The 27,687-nt window shown below is 43.3% G+C and overlaps 1 protein-coding gene across 2 annotated transcripts; it reads right to left on the bottom strand.

The window, feature by feature from the left end:
• Window positions 1-341: 341 nt before the first annotated feature.
• On the bottom strand, window positions 342-25,817 carry NAB1 (NGFI-A binding protein 1). 2 transcript variants are annotated; one of them, XM_014880943.2, is made up of 8 exons: window positions 25,672-25,817; window positions 19,781-20,611; window positions 14,316-14,449; window positions 13,282-13,333; window positions 7,691-7,801; window positions 5,223-5,364; window positions 3,882-4,031; window positions 342-3,025 (listed from the first exon to the last, which is right to left on the bottom strand). In XM_014880943.2, the coding sequence occupies exons 2-8, from the start codon at window positions 20,594-20,596 to the stop codon at window positions 2,934-2,936; spliced, it is 1,497 nt and encodes a 498-aa protein (XP_014736429.1). In that variant the 5' UTR covers window positions 20,597-20,611; window positions 25,672-25,817; the 3' UTR covers window positions 342-2,933. The 2 variants fall into 2 exon arrangements, with proteins under 2 accessions (XP_014736429.1, XP_014736431.1); XM_014880945.2 differs by lacking the exon at window positions 25,672-25,817 and adding an exon at window positions 23,248-23,398.
• Window positions 25,818-27,687: the final 1,870 nt, after the last annotated feature.

The raw sequence follows: 27,687 nt of genomic DNA, 5'->3' as shown, positions 1-27,687 counted from the left end.
CAGGCACCCCATCCTACCAGCTCTGTGCTCTTTGCACCCCTGTGTAAATTTGGGCACGTACAAAAGCAGAAGCACAAGAGCTGGGAACTCAGAGCCTCAGTGCTGCAGACCCTGCCCAGGTTTTGGTTCCTCCCTCCTGCCTGGGCCCACTGAGCCCTGCAGGCTGTGCACATAATGAGGCCACCCTGAGATGAGGATTCAACCACAAGAACAGGAAAAGGCTTCCTCCACTGAGAGCTGCAGTTTGAGGTACTCCCTCCTCCCCTATCCCCCCCGATATTAACATCTTCTTTTAAAAAACACAATTTAAAAAAACCAGAAAGGACAAACCCTGGGGAAACTAAAGAGTTCTCACGGTGAATTTTATTTTGTAAGCAACAATATAAACATGTGAATAAAACAGGCATCATTTGCAGGGCTGGCCTTTGATCCAGAGTACCCTGGATCTAGCAACCCCATCCGAGCAGACGAGGGCAAGCCTGTACCTGCGACTCCAGAGGCTGGCCAGGGTGCAGTCCACCAAGACCTTTGTCATGGAAAGACCAATGCTTGAGTATTTGCTGTTACCAAACGTATGTGCAATCTTGGAATGTACCTCCCACCTCCCCCACCCCAGGATTTAAAAAAAAAATTAAAAATCATACAGCTGCAAACCAGTAAAAAAAAATTGCTTCCAGCTTATTGAGACTGAAATGGCCTGTTGGACTATAAACTGAAATATCATTCTGGAGATAACCAACTGGTTGTGACACGAAGTACTGTATTTACAACTCAAAAATATAACTGTTATAGACTTTAATTTATAGCAAATTTAATACATTAGTGTTTACAAAATAAATTCTGGACTCAACTGAAACAGCGTGCTGCTTAGCAAGTTCTTTTTCCTTCCTCTCACTTTAACTGAAGAGACCAGCAAGCTTAAGTAAGAGCTTCTTCTGTGACCCACACACAGCTTCTGATGATGTCAGATGTTGGAGAAAACCAAATGTTTCCTGCATCTCTAAAGGTTTGCTGCTTGGTACCTTCTATTGCTCAAGCTGTACAGTTCAAACCTTAAGCTGTCCTTTAACAAGTTCCATACACGTCTCAGGAAAGCTACTCAGGTACTAACCAGGGCACTGGTTAATGTTACAAACTGAAGAAACATCCGTGCTACTAACTCACACAACAGGAAAGAGGAAATATAACTACACATTCAATCTCTTACGCCTAAACAGCAAAGCTGTGAACTCCATTGCTTAAAGTAAGATACTTCAGTAAGTGAAACAGTACCATACAGTTCAAGAAACGTTTTTTTAAAAAAACCAAACATTTTAATAGTATAAAAAGTTGTTTTACTGGTGTTTCTACTATAAAGCTTTGTTCCACAAATCAAGTGATAAAATAATTAGATATGTTTACAGTGATAAGAGACTGCAGTGTAGACATTTCAGCTCACATTTTGCTGAGCGTTTCAGTACAACAGAGACTGACTGATTTGTTAATACACACCTAGGACACAGAGCAAACTGCAGACATGAAGTGCACACCTGAATAGGGAAGTTTACCCTCTGGCATGGTAACTCACTTTCTTCAGCTCTCCCTTTCCCCTCCAGAAAACGTGGTAAGCAAAAACTGTCTTCAGAAATGGAGGCATATAACTGTCCAGACTGCAGAGCAGCACAGAGGAAAGATGGATGCACATAAACACACCATGGGGTAAATTCCAAAGTTATATGCCAACTACTCCTCAGATAAAATGACATCTTCAAAAGTGAACATGTACAAAAAATAAAAACTGTCAAATAAATAAAGAATACAGATGTTAATTAATCACATACATAAAGAAACGTATTGGCATACTGTATGCAGTATACAGTATATTCATAGGATCATGTGGGCTGGACAGCACTTCATAGGGAGTTATGTGCTGAAGACAACTCCTTTCTCTCCTCCAAAAAATCTTATGGTTTCTGGATATCAAGTGCTACCTTTTACACAGATGCATAAATCCTGCACCATGTATCATCTCTGCCACACTTGGGATGCCTTTTTTTTTTTTTTTTTAAATTAAGATCCACAGAGAAGTCCAAGAAGTTATAATGGTCTGAATGACAATTTTTGCAGCCCTGTCCATACTACTTGGTCTCTTGAGTTTCCTACCAAATGAAATTTAGTAATGGTATGGTACATCAATCTCCAGATTCTCCTGAGGAAATGGGAGCCAATTATATGGACTCTTCCATCCTGTAACTGGCATTTCCCACACTCCTGACCTGTATGTAGGTATTATACTGTAAGTGTGTTACACAAAGGCTGCTGGAACCATTGGAAGTGATGTAGCAATAGTTAAGTGTCAAGTACATCTGCTATGATACAGAATCAGGGTCTAGGTCTATCAAATGCTATATCCACAGAACATTTTAAACCATGAAAATATTGTATGCATTTTCCTTTTTCTACAAATATTGTTGCAAACTTGCTGTTAATTGTGTCACGAGGTTTGCATTCCTAATTCTCCAATGTTTTTTATTTCAAATGTTTAACAACCATATCTACGCTAGGTACACTGAAAGTAGACATTGAAATTTCAAGTAAAATGAACTGTAGCCACATCTACTGGACTCAATACACGTCCCGACATCTAGATTTACTTTGATAAGTTATACAAATACATAATACATTCTTAAATAATGAAGACCCACAATATTAATTTGTGAATCTTCCCACGTTATAAAACCACTTTTACAGGAATGTTTATCCACCTGTATTACTGTTTTAATTGCAGTGTCTCTTGCTTTCCTGTTTCCACAGATTACTGTACCAGTTCTTAGGCTTTGGCTATTGAAATCTCTTATTTGAATGAGGCAACACTGGTTATTAAGGCTGGTTTTTTTTTTCTCTCTTGTGAAGTTTCATTCTTTACTATGACACTGTTTTCCAGAGCTGAATGACTATCTTGTGTCTTCAGGTTCTGTTTTTATGACCTTCCTTTCAATGTTGTTAAAAGCTGAATGAGGAAAATCCTTTAAAATACCAAGGCCTTCTGCATTGAGAAAAGAAAGAAGAAAGATGTTAAAACACTGCTTGGAAATAAATATATTTTGTTCTTTAATCAACAATAAGGTCCAAGAACTATATGAATACCAACAGTTGAAGCAATAAATCCTGCCTCCTCCTCCTGGGCTTTAACCTGGCTGGGTTAGAACCACCTCTCCCATTGCATCTTTCAAACTCAGGTGGGATTTTATCATTACGCCTAAAGCTGCAAGAGTCTCAAGAACTCCCAGCTTTATCTCAGTGTACTGAGTATTATAAACTGAAACCACACAGAGAGATTTCACAAAGGTTTCTTGCTCTCTTCTATCAAATTTTGATAGAAGAGAGCAAGAAACTTGGGTTTCTCCCAATGCCAGAGGTAAATAAGATTGGCAGTGAGCAGAGGTCAGTGAGTAAGAAAACCAAGGTGGAAAAGACTTACTGCCTGACATACAGCTCACAGCAGAGAAACAGTGCTGGGTCCTTACAGATCAGAATAAAGACACATTTTTTTATAAAAAGCCTAGTTCTATTATACAGAATGAAGCCATGTCATAATCATGTTGCTGTCAGTGTGATGCAGTTTAAGTATTAAATAGCAATAATTTGGGTCAATACCAAGGATAGACACATGCCAGAACTTGGTTATCTGATTCCAGTAACTGCATCCCTATAACTTTTCCACAATAATATTCAATGTGACTCTAGATTAGCAAGTAACACTCCCTCCTCTTGGAGTTTCCTCCAAAGCCTTGATGGCATGGTTACACACAGTACAAGCCAACCTGCCTTCCTGGCTGCTTCACTCACAGACATGACAGAAAATGAGACATGGGGGGTAATTCCTCAGGGACAGTACTAACCTGAGGACTGGGACTTTGCCTCACCACCGGGGTAAAGGCGGATCAAATCACTGCACAGAGATTTCCCAACGTGCTGCTCTCCATCGAGTGAAATGTGCTGCATCTGTCTGCTTGGCAGGTTGGACATCCGGAGGTTCAGTGGTCTTTCACCTGCAAGTTGTTCACAGCAAAACACTGATGCATTACAAGAAAAGCAGTATTAAAAAAACAGGTAGAGACTTAAACATGTATTAATTCTATCAGCAAAATTCTATCATCCTAGATTCCAGCTGCTCAGGGACATTTTCCAACGAAACAAGGCTATGTAAATATACTGCTTTGCAGACTACTTCACAGGCACTATTAGAAAAGGACACTCAGCCAGACAAAAAAACCTAATTATTTTTAAAAAATCCCTTTATTCTGCTCAAAAATCCTCTTGCAATACAAAAATTTTCCTCTCCCACTGCACAATCCCTCTGAGATCCTGAAAATTTCCAGTTCCCCTGCAAAATGGCCAAATTGCATAAAGCAGCTCGCTGGGACAAGCAAAGCGGATCCACGTTTCTTCATGACTACTTCTGTACCTCATTGCTTGACCAATACACATGTGAAAATCTGGTTTTTAATGCTTACTTGTATTGATTCCCTTAGCTGTCCCTCTACTGCTTCTTTTTAACCCCCTTAAAAACACTAGCACTTAAAAAGCAGACAGAAGATCTTCTGGTTGCATTTCTTTTGTGGTAACATTTTGACTCATTTCACAAAAGTAAAAAAAGTGATCCAAACAGAAACGTTCAAACAAAACAAACACTCCTAAAATTAATTCAAGACAAGGAATAGCCAATTGGTAAATCCAAGAAAACCACAGAACTGTAAGCTTTTTGAAGAATAACAAGCTACTAAGAACATCATTAGAATCTGCTTAGTGCTAAGTAATTTACATAGCCAGCTCCTCAGGTTTTGTTCCTAGACTGTACAAACAAGTAAACAAAAAGAGGTACCAACTACATTACCTGCTTTATTTTCAAGTTCCACAAAACAAGAAAACAAATGAAATGCAACACTCTGTTCTATTTTCAAAACTGAGGATAAAGCTAGAGCAAAGTCCTGCTCTCAATAACAGAGTAACACCCAACCTCCTTCCCTCTCCAGGTTATCCCTGGGGAAAGCATTTGCCAGATGCACAACAGTAACAGAACAGAACCTGAGTGTGCATCTGATTGCATTATTTACACCCTAAGCACTTCAGGGCAGAGAGAGATCTTGTCTTGTCCATTCAGCGCTCAGGGCTCTGTACGAGATAAACACCAGCACTGACAGAGGTTGCACAACACCAAATGTGCCTGGGAGCTACCATACCTTGTCCATCAGCATTATCTAATGACATGCCATTGGGGCTGTGCTCTTCGGAGTTCTGCCTGTAACAGCCCGTGGAAAGGCGTCTCTCTAACGCTGCCTGGTTGCAAAGAAACTCCATCTGTTTTGCCATCACCTTTTCCGACTGCAATTAAAACAAAAAAAGATTTCTCTCTATATACATACACAGAGCAAGTCAAAACAAGGGGAAAAACAGGATCAGAAGAAAAGACTAACAGCCTAGATACTGGTTTTTGTTGACTCATATGTACAGATGTGTGTTTTACGGTTTCTTCAAAACTATGAAGCAAACAAAATATTTTTGCACCCATAGAGATGTTCATAATGTACATCTGAGTCACTCAAGAATACTTAAAATGCAAACTGTTGTAGTTCATCTACATAGAAATGCAACATTAAATTCCTTTCTTCAAAAACACACGAAAGTCACTTCCTGCACTATAGGACTGCAGGTTACACGAAGAGAATCTCAAGAAAAGCAAAAAAGAACGTCTTAATTATCCATTTAGCTCTGTTCAAATATATGCCTTCACAAAGTATTCCAGAAAGTATTCCAAGAGCAATGGCAACATCTGCTAAAAACTTATGCCAAGATTTCACCAGACATCTTGGAATCTTTATTTTTGGAAACAGCACTACACAAGCTTAAAAATCTGCCATTCTGAACGTGTAGGATGACAGTATGTTTGTGGGGGATAAAGGTGTGAAATGTCTGTCTAGAAGAAGAACAAGACCTATACACCTCTAGAGAATGGAGCTAAACAATCCAGAGCAACGTGGGAGGAAATGGCGTCTGAGTATTTGTCATTGACTTTAATGCCAAGAGAATTCTAACTTTCACTATGATCTTGTTCTTGAGATAATGTAAATAAGCATCTTGCAAAAATAAGAAGAAAATCACAAGTCAAGAAAGTTGATTTAGAAGAGCCACAATGAACATAAGAACAGAAAGTGTACAAACTTAACATGCACAATTGATAGGAAAAAATAATTTCTCTTTCAGGTAATGCTGTAATTGTTTCAGCTGCTGCAGAGTTCTATTTGTTGCAGAGCATTTCACATTTCATGGGAGATGCTGAAAGCCCTGACTTCCCACAAAAGGCTGCTTGCTCAGCACAATTCTATAATTTACACCACAATGACAGCCTAACAGACCAGCAGAACCTGGGCTTCTCCAGCACAGTGGCGACCCTGACAGCAGGGCAATGGCATGGCCAGTATTTACATACTCTGGCTCTGAGCTCATCAGGGTCTGCAGAAGACTGCTGATAGTTCCACCTTGGTCTTAGGAGGAAGGTAAAAAAAAACTATTTTCAAACAGTTTACTTTCAAGTGTGCTTTAATTTTGCTATTCTGTCACTCCTGTTACCAACTTTTGAACTGTACAGTAATTAAAAAAAAACAAAAAACAAACACTTCTCATTCACGCTATCTTTGTTGTTTACTTGGGATAAAACTAGAAATTTAAACTTCAATGATGCTTCAGGTCACCACAGAAAAACCTGCAGAGTTGTGGATACATTTAGGCTTGAATTTAATCTGTAGTCCATTGTTATGTGGCAGTGACCAACAAACACTTCAAAGCACATACAAAATAAGCTCATGTAATTATTCTGTAACATCAGAACACGTGGCATAACTGCATTTGATGTATCACAGATTTGTAGGACCGAGCACTACTTTGCAATAGAAGGTGGTAAATGACAGGGTAACAAACACATCCATTCTCAGAAAACAGGAAGGTAACTCCTAAATGTCATCTTACGTGCAAATTTGGTGATTACATTTGCCCAAATCAGCTATACAAAACAAATTTGTTGCAACTTAGCATGAAATCCCTCCTTGGCAAGAACTGGCAGTAGGAGATGGGTATTTTGCCTCGAGGCTGGGATACACTACAGAAAAGACAAAGAAAGAATTGGCAACCTGTCTTCATTTATACAAAACTTTCTGTCTACTCAAGAACACTGCACTTCCACCAGGCTGGGTGCTGTTTAGTAAGCCTATTCATCCTCTCAGATCCAGAGGTTCACTTATTTCCTAAACATATTGGCCTTTCTTCTTGTAAGACATGTCAGAAGTGAGGACTCCAAGATCGCCTACTCTATTCCTCTCGACTCAGTAACTTGAGCTTTCCATTTATAGCAGATAACGCAAGTAACACAGCACAGACTGTACCAATACTACCCCACTTGCTCCCAACAGGCAACCACAGATTTTCAAGCCTACTATGCTGCATCTTACCTCCTTGGAACTAACAAGGGCAAAGCTGTAGTACTGTGACAGAACAGTTCTGGGAGGCAAACCCAAATTAAGAGTGATGCAATCGCAGCTAAGCTAGGTAGCCTTTTAAAACTGATGGAAATTAATTTAGTCATCAAAACAAAAACAACACAACAATGTACAAAGACACAGCCTGTATTATTCACAATGTACTGTACATGGTTTACCTGTGAATTAAGAGCTGTTGGGTCTTCACTCTTTCCTTTAGCCAAAGCAAGTGGCATTTTGTCTTGCTGATAGAGCGTCTGGACTGTGTCCTGGAAATCAGGATAACCATCCTATTGAGCATAAAAAGAAACCAAACCAAGAGGGACATATTACTATTTTTTTCTTCACCTTCTCTGTACACTGAGAATAAAAAAAAACAAAAACCAACAAAACCTAAAAATCACATTCCTAAACTTCTGTGAAAATTCTGGACTGCAATTCACATGTTTGTGCTTCCAGTTCATTTAAATTTGTGCATAAAATATACACTGCCCTGCACAGCAACTGCTATATACCTAATATGGCACAGAAAATCTCATCTCTTTCAGTTTCAGGTGAATCCAGACTACACTTGTTACTGACATTAAACCAGTTTACATTCAGCCTTGACAAGCAGATTTAGGCCTATGGTTTCTGCCACTTTTCAGAAATCAAGTTTATATGTAGTTACGGATATATACTAACCTTGTGAAACTGAGAAAAGCCCCCTGAAATTCAACATATTTCACACAGAACCTACACTAGTATCACAAAATGAAATATCACCATTTCAGAAATACAGTGGAAAATTTATAGACTATGGGAAAGCATGATTCAATAATTCTTCCAGCCTGAAATTCCTATAACATGCAAATCTCTTCTGCTGCTTGCATATGTATCAATAAAGCAAATAAAGTTCCTGTGAAAGCCTGCCAGATTCTATAAAAACAATCATTGAAGCAAGGGTTCAAGACGAGGGGTTTATCCAGCCTGGTATTATAAACGGAAAGCTCATGTGCACTAGAGAAACATCCAGAAATGTTTACAAAAGCACAGTCTAGGTAACTCTGTCAAAATGTGAGAGGAAGCCAGAGATCTTAAGACAGACCCAAACCTGAGAACAATGACATCTGTTATTGAGGTTCTGCAGACCTCAGTCTCAAAACTACACTCAATTAGGTCTATTTGCCTTTAGAGTCTAAAGACACGTACATATCAATAATTACATTTTTGATAATAGATAGACAAAACGGCTACAGCCCAAGAAAAACAGAAGTGATCTTTCAGAAAAAGCACAGGGGAAGGACTATGAGGTTCCCTCCACTTGCAGACTGACCTGCAGAGCAAGGGTCTGACCCAAGGCAGGTGGCCTGGACCTCAGTACAATGTCATGCCATTAAATCTACTCTTTATGCTCAGGAAAAAACCTTAAAATCCATCAGAATGCTGCATATTGCTTTTAAACACCTGACCTACTCCCTCATGGAACAAATAAACACAAAAGCTATGCAAATAGCCAGGTTAGCTGCCACAAAGCCTCTAGTCTAAGCTAGAAACAAAGGCTTTGCAGCACATTTCCACGAGCACTGACCACTTCCATAGTTAAGACCTGAATTTGTTTGGCAGAGGAGAACGTTTACGTGTAGGAAGATGAGAAGCTGAACACACAAAACCCTATCACTCAGGATCCTATTTTTGCAACAAAACAGGTAACACAGTTCTTCACAACACATTTGTGGTCACCTGCCTATACAAAACTGGAGGCAGTTTCCCAAAAGCAGGTCTGGCTGCCTGTTGCTGTGTCAGTCCCTTTCAGCCAGCCAGATAACTCCTGGAGGATGATGTGTTCTGGATCACTTTCCTGGAGCCCTTCCCACTGCTGGCCATCCCCGATGCCCCATGGGATGAGGAGCACACCGGACCAAGCACCAACCTGCCCTGCCCCGTGGTTGCCTGGAGGTCCTCCTGCATGCACTGCAGCATTTTTGTTTTGCCATGCTGCTGCTCAGTTGTTTTCCAGGCGGTTTTGTACAGCAGATGTTCCCAGTCCCACATGTGCTTTTTCGCTCTCTCTAATGACATTTTTCCTATGAAAACAGTAGCTTCTACTGCTTTTGCTGTTTTTGTGAAAAAAACAAATCCCACACTTTGGTTTTCTTTTCAGCCTTCTCAGAAATAGTGGAGGTGGGGCTTTTCTCTCCTCTTCCTCCACTCATACTGGCACCAAGGGAAGATGCTTCCTTGCAGCCTCCTTTCAGGTCTCCCTGCCCGTGCCCCCCTCACTCCCACTGAGCTTTGAGAAATGAGTTTTTGAAAGCTCTTCCCATCCCTCTTGCTCAGACGAATGGAGACACAGACACACAAAATAATTTCTTTAGTCCGCAGACAGCAATAATATTTTTAAAAACTCTCCTTTTTTTCTCTCCTGGCTGTTCATGCAGACTCTGAAGGGGGACTTTCTTAACCACAACAGTGATGAGCAGCCTCTTCCTCCACTTCTGCCTGATGTACCTGTGACTTGTTTTGCTTTCTAAGCTGGTGCCACAACAGCTCGCTGCTTTGAGTGGCGCTGGCACTGAGTCACAGAAGATGACAAAACAAGGGGTGCCCCCACCACACAACACCTAAGCAGGAGAGACCCTTGCTCTGCAGGAGGATGTGCCATTTCCATCCCTATTCGCCTGCCCTGCTCTTTGTCCAGAGCGGGTTTAGGAACTACAAATCCTTTTTTATAATCTGCTCCCAAACACCAATTCACTCCACTCCTTTTTTCACTCCCTCCACACTTTTAGTCTGTCATTTGCCTGGAATTTTTTCCCCTTCTTCTCTTTACACTTCACTCCCACAGCTCACCCACCCACTCATCGAATAAGAGGGGGAGAGCTCACAGGGGAAGAGAAAGGCTTTTACAGGTAATTTGATGTAATTCACGGCACATTGTTTCTTTGTAATGCTTGTGCCAGTTTCATATTCATGAAAAGGATAAATTTACAATGTGGCTGCAGATTGACAATGCTGCAGCTTGCACACACAGCTCTGCTCAAGGATGACCTTCAGAGCCTCTCTGGAGGCTTTTTTAAGTGTTATTATATTTCAGGAAATTAACTCATCTTTTTTTTAAGTAATCTTTTACACTATGCAAACAGGCTGTGAAGTCTTTCCAAACTGAAGTCCTAGTAATTTTAGGCCACGCTTCACAGAGACATTAATGACTAATAGTTAAAAGAATGGTGAATCAAAATACAGAGTTCAGCCTTAAAACAGAAAGGCAAAATGACTCTTCTCAAAAAAAAAAGAAAAAAAAGGGAAGAAAAACAGAAAAGAGCTAGTTATAACAACAGAACACATATCCCATATGCAGGTCCTTTCTGTATTTTCATGATAGTGAGCAAACAGATCCACCATGAAGCATTACAACTTCAAAAACAGTGTAAGGAATTCTTATCCAGAACAGAAGGAAAAATCTGCATTTGCTACTATTTTCCTTTCTACTTTCACCTTTCCAAAAAAACCCAAACCAAAACAAAACCAAAAAAATCCCTGAACATATTACTGAAAAAAGGACTTTTTACATTAAAAAAAAAAAAATGCAAGCACAAGGAACCCAAAACAGCAGTGATCTATTACGTCACACTGCATCTTTTTTACATTTTGTTGAAGTAAAGCCCAAAATTTACAGTGTACCTCAAATTTAAAATGCACTGAAGTAATGCTTCACTCCTCCTTAGAATACTCCCAAAGTTGTGAGGAAAAAAGATATTTCTACTGATAACCCATATGACAATACGGGTAATTTCAAAATTAATAATGCTATGCTATCATATTCATAATATGATATATATCATAATTCAATTTTCAATTTCTTATTTTGGAAAAATGGCCTATTTCTGAAATTGTCATTTGTACAATTAGGACATGAAATTTTCACAAGCATTGTAAAATGTGACTGGTAATTTAGGTAAAACAAGAACCAAGTAAATATCCTTTCTCTGAAGGGTATAAATGAAGCAGGCCTTCCAGACTCTTAAGATTTCACCATGCAGAAAATAGGAGACTACACATTCCCTAAGGCTGTCCAGATTTCCTGCTCTCCAGAAGACCTTGAGTTTCAGCTTGTATTTTTCAGGGGTTTAATTTTACACTTTCTTTCAATGAAGATCCTGTAAGAAACAGCACCTCCCTTGCAGTGTGTCATTTTAGACACTTGCTCATCATCGATTATTACTGAATGAAGGAAAAACTTCCTAATGCTGAAATCTAAGTCACTGAAATACTACTTCAAGCAGAGGAGTGGCAGCTCTCCAAGAGCTCTTACAAATTCGAGCTGGACTGAACAAAAGAGAGGAGACTCAAGCAACCATCCTGCAACATGTTGGTCAAGGCTGATAATGGTGAGGCTGGATAAAATCATTGAATGCAGCTTTTCCCTGCTCTTTTTTGTGGATCAAAGAACAAGCACAGGTCAAAAGCAAATCCTGACACACACAAACGACATTAGGCACTTATCAAAGCTACCAGTAAATCCTAATTGGACGTGTATATTTTGCACTACATAAACTCAAAACTACAATTGTATATGGACTGATGGAACTTAATAATAAGACAAACCCCTCTATACCTATTCAAAACTACCTGCTCTCACCAGGGTTTGCCTCACAGGAAAAGCCTTTGTACAGATGAAAGCACTGCAGTACTGAAAAAAAAATTAAACCCTTACTACATACAGTGCATCACTTATCACAGAATGCGTTGCATATGAGAAACACATCTCAGAATGTGTTGCAATTTTCCTCTACAGTTAGAGAATACATCATCTATCCGTGTCATATACAAATCTAGCTCGGGTCTAGCTCATGTTTAACCTACACCTTTTCGAGTCGACAGTACAATAAAAAACACCCACAATGCTAAGGATAAATTACATACCCACGTAACAGTGAAACAGTAATTTGTTCAAAATACAAATTAAAAAGAAAGATCTGCTATTCTTATGAGATATATAGATATATATATATAAGTAGATTTTACTTCTTTTTTTGGTTAAAAGTAACTTTTAATAAGGCCTCAAATTTACTTTCCATCAGTGGTAACAGAAGAGAAAGGTAAACTACATATATACTGCTCCTGCACGCTTAACAAGAAATTCCCAGCATCTCCCTAAGCAATATCCTGTGCAAGCATATACATTAGTCATGTATACATACATTTGTCTCAAAACTCATTACAAAACCGTGTAAATTAATAGCTACAGGCACAACTTTTGTGTTGAGATATATAGCTTTTAGTTAGTTTTTGACTTTTCAATATGATCAGAGTCGTAATTTATGGCACAGTCAGAGATGGCTAATACTGTGCCATCAGTCCTTATCCAAAACTCTGTATTTTGGACATGATCAACAGCTGACTCCAGTGAATTAGGCAAACTCCACCTCATGCTGACTGAAAAGCAGCAGGCTTTATGGGAAGACATTTCCTACAGTGCTCGAGCTTATTCCACCACAGGAAGTCAGTCAGTCCCATTCCTCCCCTCCTACTCACTCTGAGTGCAAAACACTGAGAGTATCTTTACCATTAAACAAATCCTACTCTTTACCCCTGCTCCTACAGGTTTCTCCATCAAGCATTTACATTTACAGACACAGTGGTGATGTTCTCCCACCCTCTCTCCCTCTCATACCCATCAACTGCCTATCAAATGTTTTTCTGACAAATTTCCTTAAGACAGATCCCTTCAAAACAAAACTGAATTTTAGCACACACAGGTCAAAATACAGGAGTCACATTACTGTACCTCTATCTTGATTCTCTTTGGTGACAGCTCATCCCTTTCTCCACATTTAGATCTACAAGAGAAGACACATATGTGATCAGTAAACAGCACATTAACCCCGACCATCAATAATAATGAAAAGGAGTCAAGGGAAAAAAAACAAGAACAGGTAAAGTGAGATGCACAAAAAAAGCTTCCAGTTCACTTTGACATGGAGGGAAAAAGTCATTTAAGTATAGAGGAACACAAGCATTTTGTGTTGTTTTCAGAAGCATCAAGAGATTAATGGATTCTTCCTTCCAAAGAGGAAGGAAATCAAAAGAGAATTACAAAAATGCCCACGGCATTGCTTATCCAGGATGGATGTATATTTATATGAATCTCTATGGAAGAAAGGGGAGCAAAGGAAAACTTTGTAGAAGGGTAGCAAAATGTATTTTGCAAGGATATTACATTACAGGCAAGAGAATCAACATTTAAAAATCTAAGGAAAGTATCAAGACATTAATTCATACCTAATGCAAAGATTTTAATTGTATTTAAAAGCTGTTACGCCTTTGTCACCATTTCATAATAGCAGTTCATTTGACAGAGCAGTAACAACTGAAATTAGGACTCAGCTTCAGTTCCTTTAAAGCAAGCTTGTAAGCCACTCCCTATGACCTTATCTTTTTGATGAACAAGCCAAATCTCTACATGGAAAAAAGGGAACTGATGCATTGAGCATCTCTGGATACTCTGCCAATTTACATTAACCTCAAAACACACTAATGCTTCAAATGCTTGAAATACCAGCCTCTCAGATGACTCTTAATATGCACTATCCTCAAAATACTTGGAAAACTAGAGAGCAAATCAAAAGGTAATTCAAGACAGCTGAATCTTACCAGTTTAAAAGCTTCAGGACTCGAACAGCATTTCCCTTCTTTCCTAACAAGAGCACTTGCTAACTGAAGAGCAAGAAGAAAGCACCTCTAGTGCTTCAGAAGAAATGCTATCAGGCTGCTTAGCTCCCTGCAAGTGAAGACCCTGTGAGCTGATGATGAAAGCCTTACTTGGTGGTCCTGTAGGTGTACTTGTAGGTGACCTCCCGAGAGATCTGCCGGGCCAGCGCGAAGAGCTCGTCCCTCCTGGTCAGCAAGGCGTTATCTTTCACACACAGCTGGGCAGCTGCTTCATTAACTGTGAGCTGCAAATCAAACAAACAGCCACTCAGGAGTTTGCCTACCTTCACCTACTGTGCTTGTAAAAGCACCTCTTCTGAATAATAAAGAATTTTGATTGCAAGTAAAATTACCTATAATTGTACACTAAACCCTAGTGGGTTTCTTCAGTTTATTTATATTTTTACTAAACCAGGTAAGCCTTTGAGAAGAGAAAAGATATGAATGTACTTGGTGCATAAAGTAAAACATTATTGTAAGACTGTCTCAATGTGCGCTTCATCCCAGCATTAATTAAATCTCAGTATAAAACAGTAGCTCTGAACGTTCACAGTGTTTGGCTCTCAAAGCCTGGCTTACAGGGAATACTATTTTTATAAACGCAATATGCCCAGGACTTGGGGAAAGAAAAAAAAAAAAAAAACAAACCAACCACCCTGACAGTGTGGGTACAGATGGCTTTCCCTGGTGAATACAGAATAAATTCTGTAGAAGGTGATGGTTTAAGAAACGATTAAACTTTTTTTAGCTATGTTTCTCACCCTCGTGTTTGTGAAGACTATCTTCAGACATGAATCAAATGTAACTTGTTTCAAGGATGTTTTCCTGAGCCTGCCAGGACACATTTCTAGTGCCTCTGCTGCTGGCAAAAGATTCATAAAGAAAGGGGGAAAAAAAACTGCCTGAAATTGAGGCTCAAAATGGTTTTGCTCTTCAGAAGCCTATAGGAAGTGGTGATACTGTCATGAATTTTATCAGCTTAAAAATCCTGCTGTCCAAGAAGCCAGTCAGCAGTATGGATTATTAATGCCATGAGAGACATAAATCGAGATGCTGGACAGGCTATTCCAAGCTCCTTCCACAGGAAGCAGGGCTTGAAGAGGCTTTCTCACTTCTTCCTCAGCTGAAGAACAGCCAGAACATGTAATGAGGCATAACAGCAAGAGGCCAACAGGATACTACAGGTGTTTTTACCAAGTGCCCACAGCTACTTCTACTCTTTCACTTGTAGAAATCAGGCTGCTTTGAATAGGCTTGGCTTCTGGCAAAGGAGCACAGCTGCTTTGGTGGTACTGTCAACAATATGTTCTGTATGTGTCCCAGGCCAGCGAATATTCCAGAGCACAGTCAGCACATCCACGATGGCTGGAGACAAGCCATGCCTGACCCTCCACCTGGCAGTGCTGGGAGCGGCGGTGCAGGCAGCACGGTACACGTGTGACCTCAGACACCAAACTCACTGCTCCCTGCAGTCACAGGGAGTCTCTTGGGAGAACGCCAAGAACTCAGCCCTTCACCCTGCTGTCTGCCACACTGCAGGGTTACCTGTGAATTCAAACCACAGGGGCCAGCAGCTCACCCCAGCCGCTGCACGCTCCATCCCTGAAGGATGGAAGCTGTCACTATACACAGCCACGCTGTCCTTGGCCACGGGGCCTGCTGGCATCCAAACTATCAACAATTTATTTTACCCAACATGACACCTGCTCTCCAGGAAGGCTGGAAAAACAAAAAACACGTATCAAGAAGAGCCGAGATTGTTCTCTCGGCAGCCTAGGCAGTATTTCTAGTAAAACTTCACACAGAACTGCTGCTTCTAATATTTCAGAAACAATTTTTCCTGTGTTTAGCCTAAAAGCCTCTGATCTCAGTAGGGCACTTCCTAATCAGAGCACAAACTTGTTTTTAACAGGTGAACTAGATATGCTGCCTGATCCTTTAGTTTCTGTTCAGACAAAACACCCAAATCTCACACAGATCAGATGTACAAGGGCATAAACGGGTTAGTATGTTCCTACAATTCAAGGTACTAAAAAACAAACTATTACCCCTTAGACAGGAACAGTTGTTCCATAACGTCTGTCTTTTCAGAAAAAAAAAAAAAAAAAGAGGGGAAAAATATACAATACAAGATTAATACAACACCGATTAAAATAATTATCATCCAAAGCAGGCATTAATTTCTGTAACACTGATAGCTATTACTTTGCCAAGGATGAATAATATGGCTAATGCTTGCAAAATAATTTGAGATATTTTTTATCCCTCCAAGTGCTAAAGGTTGCAAAGAGCTGAAATGACTGAAAATGCTTTAGGTAGTTGTAGGCAAATGCTGTTTATCCTAATATGAGAGAAAAGCCAAATGTTTATTTGCTTGTTTTTCCTGGTTTCTCTTTCAGGTCACATTCAGACTTACTGAATTGAAGTGCATCATGGCTTCCTGCCTTTTCAGGAGGCATAATACTGCAGATATAAAGCACTGCATGCCTAGAAATAAAGAATCTGTTTTCTGGAAGCCTTAAGGATATGGAACAGCACAGAACCATACAGCAGAGGCATGGGTATATTTCCATCTGATGGGGTTCACAGATTCCTCCACTAGAAAACACATAATTAAATACCAAGCTCTACTGTTTTGGTGAGTCAGCAAAAGAAAAGGAAGAGACTAAGCTAGACAAAATTCATTGCTTGTTTTTCTAATTCCACTGAACTGGATTTTTTTCCATTTTATAGGTGCTGAGACAAAGACTGAAACATTAAAATGCAAATTACAAACCTGACTCAAACTTGCAGAGGTCACTGAGTTCAAGGGCATGCCTTGTACTCATCCCTCCTCCATCCAACTTTAAACATTAAGTGCTCTCTGTGTTTGAAAAGCTGTGTAATACTGAAACAATGGGATGGATTAAGGACAGCATGTTTATTAGTTTTGGAACGCCTTCGAAAGATTTGATGTCAGATTAATGCTTCATACAAATACTCCTACCAGGAGCACACACTTCCAAACCAGCCCAGTGTCTGCAGCTCTCACAGGCCTCTAATGGCTGCTCCAGCCCTCTGAGACACCTCAGTGCTCATACTGAAACAAAACATTCTCACTAATTCACCACTAATTCCACCAGGTTTGATTTTCATTTGCATGCAACTCTGTGCTTGAGGAGCCAAAGACACCCTCATCTTTACATTAAAAAGCTAACCACTACTTAAGCTTTTTAAATTCACAGTGAAGTTTATTCAGCTGTTCCTTGCCAGCTGCAAGGAGAAACCCTGAACTGTGAGGCAGAATGACAGCTCTGGAATGTATTAACACATGCAGAAAAACAGTCTCTGGACCTGCAGAAACTTACCTCCCTGGTTGTTTAAGGTCCTTCCTTCTGAGCAGCAAATTGCTTAAGCCATCAGAACCAAAAACACACTGAGGCTGAATTTACAAAAGGCAAACTCTGGTTTAGCAGACTTTAAACAAAAAAAATGGTCTTGTTGCTGCTATTTCTTTTCTGCCTTAAACAGAATATGAAGACAAAACTGTTGAAGACAAAACTTGGTGAAATCCAGCCTCTTTAAGCCAACAGTGAACTAATTACGAGCAAATTCTTCTTGCTTGCATGTGTGCAGTTCCCATCAAGTTCAGCGAGGCCCCACATGCGTAAGTGAGGCATAAGTCAACCACAGACTCCTTTGATCTTGTGCCCTTAATCACAATAGCGATAGAAATATTTCCTAAAGCCAAACCATGCTCTCATTCCATTTTTAAACGTGGTTTTACAATGATGTAGTAGAGATCTGTAGTGCAATACTACAAAAAATGAACAAGGCAGAGCAATGGTCCTTTCTTCCAGTTTATTGCTACCTCGCTCCTTCAATTACTACCCCAGGGTTCATTTCCCAAGTTTTGCAGAGCCACTCCTGAGCCTACACAAAAGGTGCCCCTACAAGTAGTCTGCCCAGATTTCAGAGCATTTTCTGCAGTCACTGCCCCAGAGAGAGGCTGTGAAAGCACAGCCACACACTGCTGTACACCTCAACTGCCTCCATCCTCTGAATCCTGAATCTGCAGCCATGTACACAGGCCATCTACACAATCAATCCTTTCAAATCCTGCCTCCATCTCATACACAACTTGTTCTGTTATGAGGGAGACTTCCCCAAGGTCAGGGGAGTAAGATGAGATCTCATCTTGTACAGTGGATGAATTCATAGATTACAAGTGTTTGACATAAAGCCACAGAGCACGTACACGTAAGCTGCACAGCTAGAACTGTGTGGTAGCAATGTGGCTGACTACTGTGGAAATGTCTCCCCAGTCTGCAGTAAAAGCCCTTGTCAAGTCACTGCCAGTGATGTGCAGTTGCCTCATAAATGTAAATAAGTAAACAAAAATGTAAAGAAATACGCCTTGTTTCCTTCTGCCCTTCTACTCAAAAGCACAAAGAGAACTCAGTCTTATGCTATGGATCACACACCTACAAAACTTCTTGAAGCGAAAAAAGGCTGAAGCCAGTACAGTTTTTTTGGCACTCCTGTAACGTAAACACTGCCTTTCCTTTTGGGAGCTAAGCCTTACATGCCAAATTTTAAATCCAGTCGAAATTTTGCAATCAGCGTTAACTGTGAAAATGCTGATGCAGCATTCGTATCAGCAGTGTTTTGGCACCACTTTGAATTAATGTTTGTTCTCCTCTTGTACAGCACTTTGGCACTAGGAAACTACTCCCCACACAGACACACCTATTGCGTTACAACACATGCAGTGCGAGCCTCGGGAATGCCACAAGAGGAGCAAGGGAGGCCCACAGGAACTTTCAAAGACAAGAGGGAAGAGATGCTACTCAGGGATTAAAAAAACAAGCACTCAGATTACAACCACTCATCAATACTGGAGACAGTCCTTTCCCTTCCTCCTCACACAGTCTGCACCGTTACTCGACAGGCTTAAGACCACTATGCCCAAAAAAAACCCCACAGGTTGTATAATTGAGCTTCATCTCAATTCAAACAGAGCAAAAAAAAAAATCCTTGCCACCGGGTTTAGGGACCTCGTTGACAAGAGTCCTCTTCGTCTCAAGTGCACATGCTACAGAGCAGTCTTGAGGTGAGGGAAGACAGCAGAGGGTAGTAACCACATCAGACACAAGCAACTTTAGTTACTGATCTTCCTAACAAGTCTATTCTCAAAGCTGCAAGGAAATACCATGACAGGACATCTTTAAGAATGTACCAAATCCTTAGAATCCCCAGGGCCATGCTCAGTGCACTACTGGTTGCTATTTCAGTGCTTTCTAAACCTTCTGTCTGACAAGCTGCACCAGTGACCGAGCAGTCTGATGACACCAAATCACCACGTGCACACACACACTCCCACAGACACCCACAAAGGGAGACCTGTGCTGCACCTGAGATTTCCACGTCAGGTCAGGGCCGGCTACAGAACTCAACACACAACTGAGTGATGTTCAGACACACAACTCTCATCACTCAGCACAAGAAGTGCCCATACACGAAGTGTACTCTGCAAAGACATCTTGTCAAAGGTGTAGGAATAGGGAAGAATCCCAGATCCACTCAAGCAGTTTTACCTCGTGGAGGGTGAGATGCTTGCCATCCTTTCTCTTCGAGTCAAACCTGCCATATATTGCACTGTACTTCCTGATCTCCTCCTCTTTGTGAGGGTCATCGTCACTCATCTCAAAGATGTGACCAATCATCTTTGCCAGTTTCTTATTTGTTTTCAGTAACTCCTTGACTTCATTGGAGTCACTTTTGGGCAGGGAGGGAACCATACGTTCTACACATTCAGCAACTGACAGAGCAGCAGCAGCATCCAGGGTCTCGCTGTTTTCCTTTGGTGAGGCTGGAGAGCCAAGGTCAGCCGGGGAGAGGCTGTGCTCACTCTCAGTGGTGTGGTGTCCTTGCCAGAGTCTGGGCTCGCTGCTGCTCTGCAGTGATAAGCTCCCCACATCAGATTTGCTCGTGCCCACGCTCTGCACGCACGTCGTGGCAGCGCATTTCGGAATCTTCAGGTGAGGCTCTCTGGTGCTGCTGTTCCTTTCGTAACTGCTGCAGGATATCCCCAGCCACGCAGGAGACCCTTCTGGCAGCTTGTATATTGGAATGCTGCTGACTGGTAAGGAGGTGAGAGGCTGGTTAAAAAGGCCAGGGTTTGTGACCCAGTCCCTCAACGCCTTCTGCAGCCGTCGGACATGAAGTGGCTTGCTAGCCATGCCCACGAGAGCCATTATCTCCAAAAACTCCTCTTCACCTGCTTCACAGAGCTGCTGGACATCATCACCACCCTGCTGGATGAAGGCATCAAAGTAAAATAAGAGATTTGCTTTTTGTAGTATTCGATACAGCTGCAATTCTCCGAGGGTTCTGGGTAGAGCTGACGCCATCACGGATGACAGAACCTGCAAGAGTAAAAACAGAGAGAAGATGAGCACCAAAATCCAGATGCACTGTCCCACCACTCGTCTTTCCACAAGGCTGTCAACTCACAGGACAGCATTTCTTTCTCTCATTACAAGAACACCCACAGAAATGAATAAGGGGCAAAAGCTCTATTTTTTGACTTGTTAACTTAATGGAAACATTTTCGAAAAAAAACAAATCAGCAGATAGTTGTGATGTATCTACAAAAAAGGTGATTCAAATACAAAGCTAGCTTGTTTTCAACAGTCTTACTTCATGTTTGTTCCCAACAATGACAGTCAATATTGCTCACAGATTCTACTTGATTCTCTTTTGTACAAGATCAAAACGATCACAAAACATATTCTGAAGAACTACAGAATACTCAATTCCCTGGGGAAAAAAATCTCATCAGTTTCAACTCTTAATTGTCACATCATTTTTCCTCCATAGGAAGTGTGGAGGACTGTAAAAGGAAAGCAAAGAAAAGTGCTTCATAGAACCCCAGAAGATTAATGAAGCTGGGTCAGTAAGAGAGTGTTTAAGAACCAAGTATTTCTGCACTTTTACCTGTTTCACATAAAAAGGATCTAATGCCTCTGCTGATCTTAATTATGGCAGCAACAGCTGCAGACAAAGCAAAAATACTGATGGATTCCAATATATATAGTTCAAAAACCTTAGTTTGAATTCACCTGCCTGTTTCATTAGCTAACAAGGCTGCCTGTCATTGACACTTGAGACATGAAATATCACTCAGCAATAGAGCAATTGTGCTCAAAGGCACCCAACAGACAGATCGCTGCAGTGTTCAGCCCTTACAGCGGCAGGAAAAAACGTTTGCACAAGTTTCAACTTCATAAGCCCTTTATCCAGTTATCCCACAACTAATAAACTCCTCAGAGAATTCTGAGATCTCACACATATACCTCTTCACTCTACGGTGGCTTTCACAGCCACAAGCAGATAATTTCCAGTATTACTGTATTACACTAAACCACCAATCAATAAGGACTAAAGCATGTAATTTATAGTTGGTTGAGAAAGTAACAGAACTAAAACACTGAGCAAGTCTGCTAACATTGCTCTGGCTCTACTGTCACACTGGACTTGAAAAAACACACAGTAGTAACCTAAAAAACAACACCTACAGGAAGATTTGCACATACTGGGGAAAAAGCATTTTAATACCATGCAACTTCTCTTCCTCCAAAATTGCAATGCAAGCAAATATGTTTGCTATGGGGCATTGGGAGATTGGTTATCAAAAGTAAAACTCAGAGAGAAATTGTTTTTACAGTATGTGCTTTTGCATATTGTAAAACATGAAAAACACTGGAAAAAATTTGTTTGGGTATTTTTGTGATTTTTTTCACAATATGAGCAAGTCAAACATACAGACAAAACAAGCAGAGCCCAATTTCTGTTCAGGAGACATCTGGAAGACCAGGCTTCTGCTGCAAAATTCTGATTTAACTCTACTAGAGAAAAATAAAATCGGGAGGCCAACAGAAACTTTCCAGAAATGTATGTGGCAGGAACAGGATACCTACAGTCAATCTCTTCAGGAAGAGAGATGGAGCCCATGGAAAAAGAAAAAAAAAGACCCAAAACATACAAAACCCCCAAACCACCAGCTAAATATGTAAAGCAGAAGGAGCAGCAACAGCAGTTTAGATTTCAGCAGCTACCTCAGGGAGCTGCTGGTGAGCCTAAGAGCTAATAAACTACACACTTTGGAACTCAGGGTAAAACTGTAAACATTTAAGAGCTACATATTTTAAAAACACAGTTCGGCTTTGGGAAAGAATGGCTAACTGCAGAATATCAATCAAGTACTGTCTACACCCAAAGATACAAGAAGAAATAAGGAAAATTAGGAAAATCACTTAAAGGTAACCCTTTACAGAGAAAATAATCCACTGTTTTAAAAGGTGTCATCATTTCACTGAATTTCTTAGAAAAATCCTCCCATTCTTGACAAACTTTGTCAAGACAAACAAAATTAACAGCTTATGGTTTAGTGGCATTTCAGTAAACTGCTTCTACCCTCCCATCTCAAATGATGCTGACTTTTCACCATCAATACCACAAATTAACTCCTATAACTTTTAAAAGAAAGCCCATTTCCTATGAAAGTTATTCATCTTAGCACAAAATCTACATAAATCTACATAAATGGACTTTGTGCAGAGAGCTAAATTGAATCTTGGGAGGATGGTGGCAGAGAAATTACACACAGCCCAAGAGCTCCAGGCAAGCCATGGAACTGAACTCATTTTTCCAGCCCACAGGCTGGAAGAGCAGCACCAGTCCACGAGCAGCCTTTACCTAGAGGCTTCTAATCAACAAATCTCCTCATGACAGATAAAACTGGATTAATACGCACTACGGAGGCATCAGCAGCCAGTCCATGGTTCAAACTGCGTTGAAATCTGCATTTAAAACAAGACTGAAATCCCTTTGTTTCATACTTTAAAGACCCATTCTGTTTTTCAAATTCAGCACAGCAACTCCTGAGAGGGCCGAGCAATTTTTTTTTCCGTGTACGAACTGCTACCGATTTCTGCAGAGAAGGCATTTTCAAACACTCCTCCTTTTAACCTCTTTCCTCCTTGCATCAAACAGGACTCACCTCAACGCCATCCCAAGTTATTTCTAAACTGTACCAAGGGGAAGGCTCCCTCCCCTTTCCGAGAGCTACGCTGCTTCTCCAGCCACGACCGGTGTGCTCCCTGCTTCGGCCCCGCTCACAGCCTACAAAGCCCGGCAAGCAGCTACGCTAGTCCACCTGCAGGAGTAAGATGAGGCTTAGGAAGAGGACAAGCAACAAGCAAGGAGCGCTGAGAAAGCAGCACAGCGCTGCCTGAACCCGAGGAGACTGCTAACCCAAAGGACACCTGGCACTGCTGCTGGCTCTGCTCAGCCGGCCGGCTACGCAAAGCCTTAGCACACCCACTCAAGTCTCAGCGCCCCACATCTTTCAGGTGACCTTTAAGCTGTATCTAAGGGACCTGAAATACTGCTTTCCACCACTGTTCTCACTTCTCAGTGCATGGGGGACCGTGCTTTTGGGGCAAAGGGTGAGCACGAGAAGAGGTTGCACAATGAGAAGACACAGGGAGAGCTCACGGCCAGGACACTTGAGTCTGCTCCTCACCAGGAAAAGCATCTTGGATAAGACCCTGAGGCACCATGTGTGATCCCCCTCTCCTGCAGCCTGCTCGATAAGTCTTAGGCAGTCTAATCTGTGATCCCAAACCAACCTGGTTCAGGAGTAACAGCCTGGTCATGTCCTCTGGCAAATCCTAAGAAGCCAGCCAGAACGACCTGCTGCCTCGAGAGTGAGCAGGTACACCTAACACAACTGCAAACCCTTTTTCCAGCAAGAGGCAGGAATGCAAAGCTGGCACGGAGGTCTACAGGAATAAATGAACACATCCACGGCACTCGAGCTTTGCTTGCTGTCCATACCAGTGAGAAGTGTCAGAACACACAGGGAAGAGCAGCCATCTCTTACGTTTTTCACATATAGAACAAACAAAGAAGCCAGAAAACTCCCCACAGCAGACAAAGCCGTTTAAAATACACGCAAGGCTGCATACAGTTATAGCCACGGGAGAACCAGGAAATCACAAGTTAGATTTTCACTCAGCCTTTGCAACCCACAACCATGCATTCTGATTTTCCACATTACCTCATTCACATCCACAGCCCATCACCCCACATGCCATGCCCTCCTCTCCAAACGCTGGCTGTCACCTTAACTCTGACCACAAACATAACTCCTGGGAAAAAGGAAAACAAAAACCACAGAGACACCACAGAGCGCTCTTATGTATTTGTAAACAGCTAGTGCAGGAATCACAACCTATTCCTGCTCCTTCTATCCAGACAGCGGGCAGCGGCAGCCCCGCTGAGCATCTTTACCCACGGGAAAACACCGGTTCCGAGCTCGGAGCCGCACGCTTCCCGGAGGAGGCAGAAGATGCGCGGCTGAAGCAGGCAGGTGGTGGATGTAGGTGAAGCACCGGGAGAAGGAAAACTCGGGAGCAGTGGGATGTACGCATGGGACAAGGGCTTCCTGAGCAGCCTTCCTGCTTTTTAAGGCTGCACTGGAAGTAAAAGCAACCCAGAAACTCCAACCGATTGTAGAGATTTTATTTCAGGTGAATCCTAATTGAGCTGTCACCAATTAAATTAGGAATACAAGGAGAAAGTCTGAAACATCCCTGTATTTTAGGCAAAAGTGATTATTTCATAATGTATCTTGATCACTTTGGGCGTTTTGAAAAGTCTCTGAAGACAAACTGGGTTTGGGTTTGAGAGCTGGCTGCTTTGCATATTCATTACATTTCTGCAGCGCTTCCAAAGAACTTTTAGCAGGAGGAGAAAATTACATGTAGCTGCAGAAGAGAGACTTAGCAAATTAAATAGTCTTGTCTAGCTCTGAGATGTGCCAAAATACAGCCGATGAGTGAGCTCCGCGTTTACGTACAAACCCGTACTTCGCCGCAACTAATGAGAAACTCGAAACGTGCAAAAACACCCTCGCGAAAGGACGAGACGAGCGCGCAAATACCTCCAGAGCAGCGTCCCGCACCGCGGGATGGAGCCCGCGGCAAGGAAACCCGCACGGCGGGCACGGCCGGGGGCTGCGGTCCCCACACAAACTTCGCGGCCGCCGAGCCCGGTGACAGGAACCTCCCCGGGCCGCCGCCTCCTCCTCCGTCGGGGCTGCCCCGCGGGGCTCCGCCGTGCCCGGACAGCCGAGGGGCACGGCCCACAGAGCCCGGCCGGAGCCCCACCGCCCCCGCCGCCCCTGCCCGGGACCCGCCGGGGCACCGCCTCCGCCCGGCCCGGCCGCGCCGTCCCGCCCGCCGCCCCCGCCCCGCGCCGCACACGGCGGGGACGCTTCTGCACTTCCCTCCCACTCCCCGTCCCCCCCGCGCCGGATTTCTCCGGGAATCACCCACGCACGACCCGCCCGCTCCTTCCGGCCGTGCCCCGCGGCGCCGGGGCCGCGCCGCCCTCGCCCCCCCGGCCGCCCCGCACGTACTCTGCAGTTGGCCGCCGCCGTCGCCGCCGGCTGCCCGGGGCTCCCCTCGGTGCCGTCCCGGGGCCGCAGACTCAGCCCCGCCGAAGTTCCTGCCCGCGCCCCCCCCGCCCAGGCTCCTCCTTTCCCATCGACGGGGCGGGTGGGCGAGCCTGTCCCCGCCACCGCCTCGCTGCCGCCGCCGCCGCCGCCGCCGGGGGGGCGCGCGGCCGCCCCGCCGCACCTCGCCTCGTCGCGGCCGCGCCTTCGCCGTGCGCGGGGGCCGAGCGGGCGGCAGGGAGGGAAGGAAGGAGGGGAGGGGAGAGGAGGGAAGGGGAGGGAAGGAGGGGAGGGAAAGGAGGGAGGGGAAGGGAGGGAGGGAGCGGCCCCCGCCCCCCCGCACGCCGCCCCCTCCCGCGCGGTCACATGGGGAGAGCCCGCGCGCGCTCCGCCGCCCGCCCACGCGCGGCCGCCGCGTGACGCAGCGCCCGGCGGGGGCGGCACCGGCAGCGCCCCCCCGCGGCCGGACCGCGCCCGCGCCGCCCCCGCGGGAACCGCGCCGCTCCCGCATCCCCCGCATCTCCCGCATCTCCCGGATCCTCCGCATCCCCCGCCCGCCAACACGGCCGAGGGGCGGAAACGGCCGGCCTGGGGCAGCGGGGCAGAAACCGCTGCGAGCGAAAGTGCCGAGTGTCTGTTCAAGCGAGGAGAAATGAGACAAAACAATGTAATTTGTTGTACTGGTGGGGAATTGGTGAAACTGTGAGTTTTTTAAGTAAGTCGTGTCTCGGTGATAAATTAAGTAATAAATTAAGTAACTCAGATTTAGTGCAGATAACAATAGAAAAAAAAAAGCATTACACGTGTGGAAAAAATTAGCGAGTGAGGGGGAAAAAACGACTCAATAAAATAGGCTTGTCTGGTAGGCAACGTCCAGCTCTGCCTAGAGCTGGGAATACCTTTCACACAGGTTTTCCTTTCCTTTTCCCTTGCCTTCTAATCCATACCTTGGCTCTGGTTCGCTTCATGGCTGTTTGAGCAAGGTCAGGAAGCAGAGTCGTGACCTGGCTCCTTGGTAAACAACTCCCAACAAAACTGAATTTCTCCTTCAGGTTTTCCAATAGAAAGCTGAGGCTTTGTAGCGTCTGTGTCAAAATCACAGTCACCAAAACTACGTTAAAACGCCTAAAAATTAATACACGACCTAGGAACAAAGTTTTTAAAAGTTCTAAGGATGCGGGGCTGCATCCTGGAGCTAAGGAAACATGAGCGCCCTTTTTATCCATACCTTTATTATTTTGTAACACCCGGGCTCTCAAAGCTTGAGTTCCTGCACGGGTTATTTCTCTGTTTGCCAGTGAGTTGTGACCCTGGATGGCCGCGGGGCTGCTGGCAGTGCCACACAGGGCCCCTCTGTGTGTCCCTGCTGCCCACGCCAGGGATGGGTGGGTGGCTGGCAGGAGCTCTGTCTGCATTGCACACCCTGACCCACGCTGCTCTCCAGCCTGCTGGCAAGTCCCTGCCCCAAATCAGGGCTTGCCCAACCCGAAAATCACCCCGCAGGTGAAGCTGACTGCACGGAAGGGATGGTGCCTGAGGAGAAATTCCTGTTGCCCGGAGGAACAGGCAGCACCTGCCCCTAGAGCCCCTGTGCAAAGAGCACAGTGTCAGCCAGCCCAGCTTTTCCCCCAAACTGGAGTGGCTGGGGCTGTCTCCTCGTCTTTGGGGTGTGATCCAGTATCCCAGCAGAGCAGATGAGGAGGCAGAGGCAGCTTTTCTCCCTGGCATGCTGTGGTTCCCATGAGAAAACTCCATTGCGCATTGCCCGGCAAAACCACAAAAATGTTCACAGCACTGCCTCCTCTCCACCCACTCAAAATGTTTTTGCATACGCCTCTAGGCACTACAATCATGGTAATTAAAGCTGTAAAATATTATTAGTATCACACTTCTTTAGACTTTTTGTCCTAAATGCTTTATATACCATGCAACAGAAATTCAGCCACTCCCGTGGAAAAAAAAAAAAAAAAAAAAAGGAGC

This window comes from Sturnus vulgaris, chromosome 7, assembly GCF_052056855.1.
Source record: "Sturnus vulgaris isolate bStuVul1 chromosome 7, bStuVul1.hap1, whole genome shotgun sequence".
Classification (NCBI taxonomy): Eukaryota; Metazoa; Chordata; class Aves; order Passeriformes; family Sturnidae; genus Sturnus; species Sturnus vulgaris.
The sequence above is the reverse complement of the archived record's forward strand: the minus strand, read 5'-3'. Positions and strand labels throughout refer to the sequence as shown.

What these genes read in the sequence shown, in the direction of transcription:
- NAB1 (XM_014880943.2), bottom strand. Translation starts at nt 20,596, where the DNA reads ATGGCGTCAGCTCTACCCAGAACCCTCGGAGAATTGCAGCTGTATCGA. An exon ending in AGATAATGCTGATGGACAAG is followed by an intron (nt 4,032 to 5,222) that starts GTATGGTAGCTC and finishes AACAACTTGCAG; the next exon opens with GTGAAAGACCACTGAACCTC. An exon ending in GGCAAAGTCCCAGTCCTCAG is followed by an intron (nt 3,026 to 3,881) that starts GTTAGTACTGTC and finishes TTCTCAATGCAG; the next exon opens with AAGGCCTTGGTATTTTAAAG.